The sequence below is a fragment of the Squalius cephalus genome (assembly GCF_949319135.1).
Source record: "Squalius cephalus genome assembly, chromosome: 18".
Classification (NCBI taxonomy): Eukaryota; Metazoa; Chordata; class Actinopteri; order Cypriniformes; family Leuciscidae; genus Squalius; species Squalius cephalus.
In genome coordinates this window covers 8582608-8595566 of record NC_137139.1, presented here as the reverse complement: position 1 = coordinate 8595566, position 12959 = coordinate 8582608, and the positions used below count along the sequence as shown (strand labels likewise).

At 39.5% G+C, this 12959-nt stretch overlaps 1 protein-coding gene across 5 annotated transcripts in view; it reads right to left on the bottom strand.

Moving 5' to 3' along the window:
- Positions 1-12067, bottom strand: part of utrn (utrophin) — a gene marked incomplete at its 3' end in the record, with an annotated part of 238761 nt that extends 226694 nt beyond the window's left edge. For all 5 annotated transcript variants that reach the window (XM_079849569.1, XM_079849573.1, XM_079849571.1 and 2 more), the window contains exons 1-2: positions 11773-12067; positions 7259-7425 (exon numbers count right to left, since the gene is read on the bottom strand). In XM_079849569.1, the coding sequence (XP_079705695.1) occupies positions 7259-7340 (82 nt within the window). In that variant the 5' untranslated portion in view covers positions 7341-7425; positions 11773-12067. The remainder of the gene's footprint in view (positions 1-7258; positions 7426-11772) is intronic.
- Positions 12068-12959: the final 892 nt, after the last annotated feature.

The window sequence follows — 12959 nt, the reverse complement described above, 5'->3', positions numbered from 1 at the left end:
ACACACACTCAAGATGGAGTTTAATGAGGTCCAAAACAATAGGCTGTGCTTCCTGTTTCTATTACTACTGTTTCCCATTCAATAATATCCTGAATACATCCTGGTCACACACACACACACACACACAAGCCGGCCAATGACAGCAGCAGAACAGAGAGAAAGAGAGAGGTGTGTGTGTGTGTGTGTGTGTGTGTGTGTGTGTGTGTGTGTGTGTGTGTGTGTGTGTGTGTGTGTGTGTGTGTGTGTGTGTGTGTGTGTGTGTGTGTGTGTGTGTGTGTGTGTGTGTGTGTGTGTGTGTGTGTGTGTAATGAGATCGCCTTGGGTGAATTTCCTTTATTTGCTTCCACGGTTTTCCACGGCTGAAGGTTTCAGGTGACACACAAACACATGGTGTCCGTTTCACAAGAACAATCTCAGGTAATAAGGCCACCGAACTCTCGGCAGGGTGTCAAAAGCACGATCTACTGGGTCAATCTTGCCCTTTACCCAGCATGCTCGGCAAAAAACCTCGAGTCAGACGGGAGATACGGAGATAGTCTGAGACATAAAGTTGCATTGAGAACTGTAAACTCACGTTGTGAGATATGAAGTCGCTAGACATCCAACAGACACTAGTCTCACTTCCACACTTTCACTTTTCACGGAGTAATACGCAAGATGTTTGATATGAAAGGACACACTGCTGATTTGACAACACAGTGCTCAGTTTTCTTGCACAGTCCATTCAATGAGCGCTTGATGCACATATCACACAAAACCTGAACGCTTCCCAAAAACTGGCAAGCTGTGATTTGATTGGCTAGTTTCTGTGGCTCTAGTTGTACAGGGTTTTACTAGTTCATTGGGAAACACAATAGGCTGGTAGAATTAACCGAATTAATCTGTTTTGAAGATAAAGTAATCACTGACTGGATTTGGAAAAAGTTAGTGGTATTGAGTTGAAATGTATTTCCAGCACTTGCAAGGCAGCCCTGGTTTGAAATTAAATGAGTATTGGTATGCTATCTATTTTATGTTTTATTTTATTCATTTATTATTTATACTAGGAAATTTAAGATTGAAGCTCCATCACCAAGAACAATAACTATAACGTATATAAAGTATAACAATAAAGTTTCAATAATCGCTCTAATTCTGTGAAACTGACACAGAGGAACAATATTGTTGGAAACACTTTCAGAACTATTTATTTTCCGGCTGATGAACGATAAAAACACTGACAGCCAATCAGAATCAATCTTGCTTTAAAAGCTCAAGCATTCTAATATTTTTATAGTTTTTAGTGTGAATGGGCATTTATCTATAATGAGATCTATATTAGCATCCACACCTATGGACAATGTTGTTCTGTTTATTATAAGGATGCGCTGATGTTTTGCAGCTTTAAATGCTCGAGCTCGTCGACTGGATTCTGATTGGCTGTCAACATTCATCAGCTGGATAAAAAATTCTGAAAGTGATTCCAGTGATTGTGTTGTTGTTGTTATAGTTGTGGTGTGAACTTTACTATTATCACTGAATTAGAGTGATTATTAAATGGATAAGGATTTTTATTTTTTATTTTTTATGATTTACATTAATCGAATGTTTAGCATCAAAACTGACAGGGGTGATGGCATCATATCTGTCATGCAATACATCCAATCTGAATTCTTCTGATTGTTCTCTTTTCTTTGCATTTAGTTGCACACTAAGTTTCTAAGTTAATAAATACAAATGTCTGACGGACAAACCAGTTTGGTGTGGTAAAGAAATGGCAGATCTGATGCTGCATTTCCTTTACCCACAACCACAACCTAAAACACAAACTTCCCTAAAACTTCACCCATCTACTTTTGCTGCCCTGCAGGCACCGGTATTTCCTTCAAGATATGTAAATGAGAGGAATCCAGGATGTAAAAACAAACGCAACTGTGGTTGAAAGCCTTATATGTCACTCAGACAGTCTCAGCAGTTTTGGGGCAGAATAATCTGCAAACCGGACCAGACCATCCAGACGGTTCGGGTCTAGTAAAGGCAGTGGAGCTGACAGACAGATCTGGCCATGAGCGCTGCTTATATAACACTTGGCTGCAGTAAAGGAACCGTCTCGCCTCGCTTTACAATACAGTGTGTGTGTGTGTGTGTGTGTGTGTGTGTGTGTGTGTGTGTGTGTGTGTGTGTGTGTGTGTGTGTGTGTGTGTGTGTGTGTGTGTGTGTGTGTGTGAGAGAGAGAGAGAGCAAGAATGTGAGTATATTTGGACGGGGGGACATAGATGAAAGAGAGACACAGAGACGTGGAAGAAAAGACGTGTTAAACAGAGGAGAGCTTCAGCGTGTGTGCGTGTGTGTGTGTGTGTGTGTGTGTGTGTGTGTGTGTGTGTGTGTGTGTGTGTGTAGCCCCTGTGTGAGCTGGCAGAGCTTCCAACCTGTGCAGAGAACAAATTAGTCCAGACAAATTAGAGTAGAGAGATTGTGCCCACACCAGGACTACATTACCCAGCATGCATCGGGAAAACAACTATCTACACTAGCATTCCTTTTTGAAAGAAATTCATACTTTTATTCAGCAAGGATTCAATAAATTGATCAAAAATGGCAGTAAAGACATTTATAATGTCACAAAAAAAATATTTTGAACTTTATTTTCCTTGATTAACATTGATGATAATAATAATCAGAAATGTTTCTTGAGCATCAAATCCTCATATTAGAATGATTTCTGAAGGATAATACATCCTTATGCATCGCTTTCTGCCAGGACTTTTACCCAACCACTGAAGTGACGTCGACGTCCGGGTTAGGGGTAGCATGAGACGTCAGGCAAGTGTTATTTAAATAAACTCCTGATGTACTCACAAACTTTCCAATGCCTCGTTTTATGAGTACAGAACCTATTTGTACTACTGTAGAAGTTTGGAACCATTCTGGGCATTATTAGTGGGGTAATTTACGAATACATCCTTGGATCCATTAGCACCTGCACTAAGACATTCGGCTGATATCTCTGAATAAGCTCTAACTTTAATAATGTTCGACCAAGGAAAAAAAGGCTTCTGGGGGGGGGGGAATTATTTTGTCTTTGTGAAATGATGCTATATAAAACATCTGCACAAAACCAAAACAGCAGATTGACTGAATGAAAAATACAAATTCGCTCTCTGCCAGTAGGTGGCGCTTATGAAACCGCAGAGGTTTGGGTACCGCTGTACACAAAGCGTAAACACTACTTTATACAGAGGTACGAGGAAAAGAAAATGCCATCGAACTTTTCTAAAGACAGTCAGTTCCCTTCAGAGATACTTTCATATAAACGCAAATTCAGTATTTATATTTTTCTTCCTATATTTCGAGCATGGCGAACAGTGTTCTATGAAAGCTTGTTTCGGCCATAGAATAAAAAATATATATAAAAGATAATTGCAACTTTTTAATCGCACAATTCTGCCTTTTTTCTCATAATTGCGAGATATAAACTGAGGAAAAAGTCAGAATTGTGAGATAATTAAAAAAAATTTAAAACATTTTATTTTGCGATGGGAAGATAGTGTTCTCTCTTCAGCATGTCCCGTCTCTGGCCTGTGTTAACGTCACGTTTACAGACTTCGTAAAATTTTCACACAAATTACATTAATAATTGGGAAATAATTGCAATGCAGTTTGTGTGCAAGACCAGAATAGAGATCAGCCACAAAAAAAAAAAAAAAAAAAAACGCTTCTGTCAACTGATGCATCTCTAATAGTTTGTTCTGTTTTTATGAGACATTTAGGTTGATTTATTAGAAACAGATTATCCCAAAATATTAGACCCATAACTGAAAATCAGTGTTGCTCTACAACCATTGCTACAGGAAAAACACCTGAAAAACATGGGAGAAAATGTTTGTAAACCTTTTGATCAGAATTTCTGTTTGTCCAAAAGTAATAAGCACTACTTATTTTGCATCATAACAGAAAACCAAGTGGAAACCAAGTGGAAACCAAGTGGAAACCAAGTGGAAACCAAGTGGAAATACAGATCTGCTCACTGATATTGATTTGACTGGTACTAACAAGAGTTTTCCTGTAAGGAAAGGATTTTTCCAGACACCACAAGCCTAGCCAAAAACCAGTGATTAGTTGATTAGTTAGTTCAACGTGGCTTGTTGTAAAAATGACTGGGTTTCCAGGCGGACTGGTAAAACCTGTGCAATCTGACGAAGGAAGTTGCATAAAGTCAATCAGCTTTCCAGACTGAAAAAGCACTTCCCATTTGTGTGTGCAATATGCAGTCGGTCACTGGACAGTCATCAGTGACTAGTTGATAATTAAACTAAAATCTTACCCACAACAGTGGCATTGACCTAGAAACCTTACCAGAAAATCCTGAATCCAACACACACACATTAAACATCATCACACAAACAAGCTGTTAATAGCTACAGAATGAACAATGCTGGTCAAATCAAAATGCAGCAGTGCTCTAATAAACACTCATACAAAATGTGCAAAAATGTACTTACTTTTACTTTTAAGGCTTGTCACTGGGGCAGTGGACAACTTTGTACCTCATCTACCCCTAAAAGGTTCATAGTAGTACCTTAAGGGTACATGTCACCCTGCTAATGGGCACATTTCAGCAAAGTTGACAAGCTGTTGTACAGTTTTTCTGGTTTTCAGAGGACTCTCAGGGTTACAGTTACTAAAGGACACCGACCTCTGTTTTATAACAGAGGAAAAGCTCCATTAATTACGTTGATGATTTCTTTGTTCCTCAGAAATCAGCTTGGTTTCTTGTTTTGGCTTTTCCATGAGTGCAATTTCACAGGATGTAGTTTTACAAGGACTTCCTGTTCTCTCATGTGTGTGTGTGTGTGTGCGTGTGTGTGATTTAAAAGAGAAAGTTCAAAAAGAATGCGTGTGAGAGACAGAGATCGTGTGTGTGTGTGTGTGTGTGTGTGTGTGTGTGTGTGTGTGTGTGTGTGTGTGTGTGTGTGTGTGTGTGTGTGTGTGTGTGTGTGTGTGTGTGTGTGTGTGTGTGTGTGTGTGTGTAAACTGATTCCATAAAGAAGAAGGGAAAGCATCAGGCCCAGTGACTGCATAGTAAACACTATGGGCCCTATTTTAAGGATCTAAGCTCATGGTCTAAAGCACATGGCACAAGTGCACTTAGGTCGGTCCGAATCCACTTCTGCTAGTTTAACGACAGGAGAAATGGTCGTCGCGCACCCGCCGCATGGTCTAAAAGGGTTGTCCCTATTCTCTTAATGAGTAATGGGTGTGTTTTGGGCGTAACGTGTAATCTCCCATTCCCTTAAAAAGCCAGTTGCGCTCGCAACATGGCGGACTCGCTATTTACACGGAGGAATCGACAAGTGTAAAGACTGAACGCTTCTCTAGCGAGGAAACGGATCTGCTCGTGTGTGAGGTTAAAGCAGACCATCTATGCATTTGCTATTTAAATAACATGGCACAGGAAGTGAAAATGATAATCGCGTCAGGCTGAAACTAGCAAAACACTCTTGTGTTGCGCTGCATTGCGCTGAGTGTGTGAAAGAGCCCTAAATATTTAGTTGGTAATTTCTAAAGTTATCTATATTTTAATGTCTTTGGCCAAATATGCGATGATTGACAGTGATAACCATAGCATTGCCAGAATAGATCTGCGCATTAAGTCTTAGAGTGTAAATACAAATGAATACAGCTGCCACTTGTTCTATGTAATGTTTTTTTCAGGGACGTATCCCAGCACTAATATCATATATATCGGCTTTATATTACTACTACCCTGCTCTCAAAGATATCTGCATCAGCAATGGCCATCAAAAAAAAAAAATCAGCATCCGGTTAAATTCATCACCGGACACACCTTCATCACAGTGTTAATGATTGCTGTCGCTCACGTCACTGTAAATCACCTGTTCTCAAAGCAACAATATATGTAACACCACAGTTTATCACACATAAGATACTTTCCTTCAGACACACGTTCACTTTACTCATACCGACCATACTTCAGTTGTGACAATCTCACAGTTCACTGAACTATAGTTAATCATTATTCCTCCAAAGAAAACATAAACATCAAGAGTTTCACAGTTCAAACTGACCTGAGGGATTTTATTAAAAGTCTCCTCTCAACAAAAATCACATGATTCAATTAATATTCCAAATCAAAACAAACAAAACAAGGCCTTACTTTAGCTGGCGAAAAAACAACAAAAAAAACAACAACACGTGACTATCTCTCCCTCTAAAACATTTTCCCTGGCCGCTCCAACCCAAGAAAACATAACTTTTGCCCGTTACTAGGAGACCAGAATCCTTACAGAAAGAAAGGCATTGTGGTCTGGAAAGACAAGCGCTGTAAATCCACTGCCACAGTGAAATTCCAACATTCCCAGAGAGAGAGAGAGAGAGAGAGAGAGAGAGAGAGAGAGAGAGAGAGAGAGAGAGAGAGAGAGAGAGAGAGAGAGAGAGAGAGCATACCTGACAGGAGACCACAGTCTGTAACTGTTAACACATATCCTGCAAAGCAAAACACAGATGTCCTGGGCTCTTCCTTTCCTTTCAAAGTCGCCATTAAATAAAAATTCACAATTCGTGTTTTTTTGTGGAATATTACAATATTTATTAGAAATTATTTTTTTTAATACATGTGCACCGTAATCTTTAATGAAAGTAACTTTCCCTCCCTCTTGCAGCACATCTCTTCTCTTCTCTGATGATGCGTTTACTGGCGAGAGGGCGGGACTATAACCTGTCACTCACATGAGATCCACCAATAGCAAACCACAACCATTCAATCAATTCCCCGTGGACAAAATCAAGCCCCGCCCTACATTTGTTCTTGTTCCAGAAGCCGTTTCACTCGGTACAATAGGGACGAAAAGACTATCACAACTTCTGCTTCATGCTGACTTCAATGTTGTAAAGTTCATCAATTATGAATTCAATTTCAGCTATAAAGCAACTCTACAGAAGGCAAAAGTGTCATTATTTTTCTCAAGTCAGTTCAATGTTTATTCTTGGTGGGTTGAGTTTTTTAACAAAACAAAAAAAAGCTAAGACAAATAACTGGCCATTAGGGGTGTGCTGGTACATGTTTTAGTCCTGAACTGTCAGGGTACAGACGTCATGGTTTGGTGCATACAGTCAGATGATGAAAACAGTCCCCAAAATACCGAACCGTGACTTCTGTCCCCCGTTACACCCCAACTGGCCATGCTGTACAACCTACCTAGAAACAGTGAAAAGGCAGCTCAACAACACATTGCTCTGCAGGTAATCTCAGTCTCACCTGATCTCCATTTGATGATATCAGTGAATTGGTTGTTGTCTCCGCCCTCCGAGGCCTCTGACAGCGTGCCCACGCTAGCCATCTTCCTTCTCAGGAGTCACGGGTACGTCTGACACGCTCGAGTAGAAGTCCGGCTGTCCTTTACATGTACAGCCCACTGACAATCCCTGCAACAGAGCGGGATATGGGGATCAGCCCGAGCTCAAGGCAGTGTGCTGTGGAGAACCCTTTGAAATCCAATACTAGTATATTGTAGTCACGTGACCTCATTAAGTTACATCTTTAATTCAGAAGGTAGTCATTATCTCAGAGGGGGAAAACTTGTCCATTTGGTTTCCAAGCAATTTTGTGAAAAATATCTTAAAGTCCCCCTGTAGTCAATCATTTTATCCCTTAAAGCTCATCTTTAAATGTTTTTTCTTTAAAAAAAAAAAATTGTCATGCCTTAAAATAGCTTGAATGTAACTCGACACCCTTGCCTCATTTAGTATATGTGGTTCTATGAATATGCAAATGAGCCCCGCCTCCACTCACTCATTCACTCAGCTCAGATATCCACTGGTTGACGATCACACGTTGATCTGATTGGTTACAAGGTAGTTTGTGACGTCAGAAACACCAGCGATTTCAAAGCGTGTTTTTGAGACGGTCTGTGTTTCACTGCAGTTTTAAAGGAGAACTCCGGTCAATTTTAACATTGAGCTCATTTTTTTGTACATTTGGAGTGCTGTCAATACAGAGAACAACGACAAAAATCGGTGTTGCCTACACCGTGTTATCCTCTTTTTAAAATTTGCACCCTGTTGACTTCAATGGGGCAAGTACTAAACCTGCTTTTAGCCTCTTAACATCCTTGATGTGTCATTACAAGTGCCCAGCCATGTGAGTGATTCCTTCAGAGTGAACACCGGTGAATCTGACTGCAGTAGATGTGCAAGATATGAATAAAAATTATGTTTATTCAGCCAGCGCACATACCTGTATTTACATCCTGTTTTCAGTTGTCCACAGGTTGCAAATTTTAAAAAGAGGATAACACGGTGTAGGCAACACCGATTTTTGTCGTTGTTCTCTGTATTGACAGCACTCCAAATGTACAAAAAAATGAGCTATGTTAAAATTGACCGGAGTTCTCCTTTAAGGAGAAAATACTCAGCAATGGTGTCGACTTATGAATTTGCACATGGTTTGTCTTAAAGCATATTAAAAACACCACATAGACATATATAAACAACATTAAAAACTTGACTTTTTCACCACAGGGGGACTTTAAATTTATTGAAGACTCCATTGTGGGATTCATCAGCAAATGTAGTAATAGGCCATTCCATGAACAGAGGATATCCACATACTGTGCAATATAGGCTTACATACTACATAATGCTCTTTGAAATGTTTACACAGACCACAGGAGAGGGGGGTAACCATGTGACCTTACTTTTCTGAACGAGTGCAAAGCGCTGTGGGGGAGCTGGAAAGAACAGAGCAGGGAGAGGCCATGCCGTTTCTTTCCCAATCAAGTGAAACGGTTTCAACACGGGCGTATGAACTCTCCTAGGTCTTGCAGAAAGTGGGAAGAGGAGCGAACATAGACTGTTCAGCAATCCTCCAATCCGCTCCGAGAACTGCAGGGATGTCATGGCTTTGAGTGAATGTGGATCGGTGTGGAGTGAGCCAGCGTGAGCTGTGTGTGTGGAGTGAGCCAGCATGAGCTGTGTGTTGAGCAAGTCTACGGCATTACCAATCCAGTCCCAAAAACAAGCATGATCTCATTGATGAAGACCTGTTTTCTTGTGCAAGTGTGAACTACTTAGAGTTCTCACTTTGATTCTTTACATCAACACCTCATTCTGAATCGAATTGTAATTGTTATACCGATTCAAATTCTGACTCTCAACAATTCTATACCTCATTCTAATTCATATTCTGTTTCTAATATCATTTAAATTGATTATAACTTTCTGATTCTAATTCTTTATGCCAACTTAAAATTCTGATTTGAATTATAATTCTTATACAGATTCAAATTCAGATTCTATACCTCATTCAAACTTAAATTCCTGGTTTTGATTTTAATTCATAGTGATTCAAATCCCGATTCTCACCAATTCTATTTTTCATTCTAATTCTGACAATTTAAATTCTTATTATATTTTCTTCATGCTAATTATGATGCCAACTAAAATTCTGAATTGAATTGTTATTCTTACACCACATCAAAATTCTAATAATAATTGTTTTGTGTTTATAATTATTCTAATTCTTACTAATTCCATTTTTTATTATAATTTGGATTCCAATACTGACTCTATTTAGGTTCAGATTCTAATTCACATTTATTTTAATTACTATAAGTTTTGATTTGATTCTATTTTTTACCTTACAAAAAAAATAGTAAGGTTTTAAATTTTACATTTTAATTTTAAATTGATTCAATTGATTTTTTCAATACTTGGAAAAAAAAGTCAAGAGAGAAAAGTCCAACTTGTAATTGTGTGAAGTTGCAACTTCCATGAAAACGTTCATTTACACGACAACAGCGTTTTGAGGGCCTGAAAACAGGTTTCAAAGTGCACGTTTTTAAAACGATACTGTTATCGCCTCCATGTAAACAACAAAAACACGAAGTTGTGAAAACGGTGACGTCATGCACACGCGTATGACATATTCAGTCTATAGACGTGCAGTGACATCGCCACCTACTGGCCTGGCATGAATAATACAGCGTTTTTAGTTGTTTTCATGAATCCGTGTAAACGGGGATCGTTTTGACTATGGTGTCGTCTGTACGCGCAAAACGCAAGGAAGGAAAACCTTTTCCGCTTTTAGTACATCGTTATCGTGTAAACGTAAGTACCCTCAGATAATGCGACTGAAACCGATTTACGACACTGCAGAATACGATGATTATTTCATTACTTCAAAAGTTCAAAAGTAAATGATGATTAAACCACCCTCTGGTCCTCATACTGGGCAGTGCAAGTCATGGCAGAGAGTTGGTGGTGTCTAAGGTTGACCTAAATCTACAGTGAGATTAACAGAGCAGGGAAAAACATCGGCCCTATGGCACCAACCGGCAGATGCACAATCAGGAGTGAGATGTTATCACCACATTCAGCACCCATACCAGAGAACACCAGGTCCTGTGTGTGTGTGTGTGTGTGTGTGTGTGTGTGTGTGTGTGTGTGTGTGTGTGTGTGTGTGTGTGTGTGTGTGTGTGTGTGTGTAGGACAAGTTGTAACAGGAGCTGTCACCCAGCCAAACAGGTGACCACGCATTCATTCTGTAGCTCCCCCTACATTCCTTCCCTCAAAACACACTCGCTGGTAACTGGTCAGGTCCTCCACCAGCAGACTCTCAGAGCAGCTGATGGACGTGATGACGACACCCATCAGTAATGAGGTAATGAGCAGGAATGTCGAGAGTCGCTGGAGAGAATAGAAACAAAACTCCCTCTGACAATTTACAGCACGTCTTGTCCAAGAAAGGCCGTGCTTCAGCTTCATAAATGTGTTGGCATGCAGCGATACTGGATGACGCAAACCTCTATCTTTAGATTCCTGCAAAGAAAACTTTGTGCCCCCATTTTCTCAACTTCCATCCCACCTAAAGCCTGCTTGTGACTTGAAATAGCCAAAAACCTTGAATGTGCATGCATGCATGATTATACAGACTAGATGAAGTAGTCTATAGCTAGAATAATGTGTGCTCTGGATTTTAAAAAAAAGGCAACACCTAGAGAAAAATGCAATTTTTAGAGGAAAAGCATGTGCCAAGTAGGTATCTGCATGAACCAGACCATAACAACTCAAACAACCCCTCCAAAAAACAACATAACACTGACCCTAAAAGACATTAACTTGGATAAATGACTCTAATCTCAAACAACCTTAACCTTGACAAGAGCCCAAACTAAACCTACACAACTTTAATCAACTCAACTAACTCTAGCCAAGCCTAACACTAACTAAACTCTTACTTTAACTTTAAGTTGCTGCCTTAAATTAAGTACAATCAACTTGGATGTTTAAGTCATTTCAACTTAAATTTCATTAAACTGACTTAGCCTAACTTATTTTGATGCGTTAAAACAATGTAAAAACATATGTTGTCACAACATATGTTTCATATAATTTGTTACAGTACATAACTGTAACCCTAACTAAACCCAAACAAGTCTACCAAGCAAACACTAACTCAAAATCTAACTTTAGCTCTTGTAATCCACGATAGTTTGTTTTCCTTGCAATCCACGATAGTTTAAGTTTTCCTGCAGTGCTTCCAACTAACTTCTAGTAACTGTAGGTCAGACAGACCATTAGAGAAACCAAAAGAGCAAATAAGACTCAAGAGACACTTACAACATTTCACAGACGCTTAGCCTTCATTCATCTGTGTGTTTATTTATTTAGTTTAACTTGTTTAGGTCATTTGGTCAGCCGTGTTCAGACGCTCATAATTCAACAAACATTTCAAAGTTTTGCGAACATGATTTTAAAAGCAGCGGCTCTCACCTTTGCGTGATGAATCTCTCTCAGTGCAGTACAGTGACTTTATATCATTGAGTAAATAATGAATCATTGACTGTTATTAGGGCATGGTCATCGCTCCACACTGCCAACTCGTCTAATGCTCCAGATCTTTCACGGGAGATTCACAACTCCATCCAGAAGACATCCAAGTTATCCAACTCGATTGTTTTGGCGCTCCGGGAGTATTTCACTCCGCCACAAAGTTTCCTTTCCTCATGAATAACAAAAGGAGAGTTGCAGCGCGTCCCGAGCCACTCCACGAGCTCCGCCCACGCGCACAGCAGGAATGATGGACACGTGACGTCACGAGGCGCGCGAGCTCCAGGCGTGCTGGGTTGAATGACGAGCGCGTCCCCGTGTGGAATAGTGTGGACGCGCTCGTTATTCACGTGAGTTTACAGCACTAAACGCTGCTGTTTTTAATTTCAGGATACATCTTTCTACTTTTTCTACAGTTTAAGAAATTCTATGAATATATTTTTAGAAACTATAGGCCTAAAATGTATTTATAAATTCAATGTACTTTAATGTACTTGTACTTTATGTATTTTAGCGCTTTAATGTAATGCATAGCGCTTAATGTTAGGGTTAGGGTTAGGGTTAGGGTTAGCGTACCAAATGTGGGCCGGATCTGGGCCGACACTATGTTGCTGTCTGGGAAGGCTAGCCGGTCTGGTCTGATCACACAGAAGAGCTACTGTAGCTCAGATTTATGAAAAATGTAATGTTGCGCATGAAGAAATGTGTCAGAACCCACATAGAGCTCAACGATGAACCCAGATTGGTTTTGCATATACTGTATGTTCTGGGGCCATTCTAGGATTTCACTTTTAGGGGGAATAGACTGAAGGAATTGTAAAAAATGATAACCATGCATATTTTATTTGATCATGTTATTTTGTATTATTTTATAATATTTTATGATACACACAAAACAAACACAATGCAGTCTGATTTATAAGATTAAGAAACTTAACAACTCCATATAAAAACACACCACCATATAAATACAACCACGCCTGCAGCAACCCGTTAAAAAAGAACAACAATATATTTTAGAAGCAATATGTAAACAATTACTGGCCAAGGCAGAGGTTTTGAATCAAAATATTTTCCACTCCATTGACCTCTTATAAAAACCAGAAAAGAGGCCACTTTTTATATAGGCT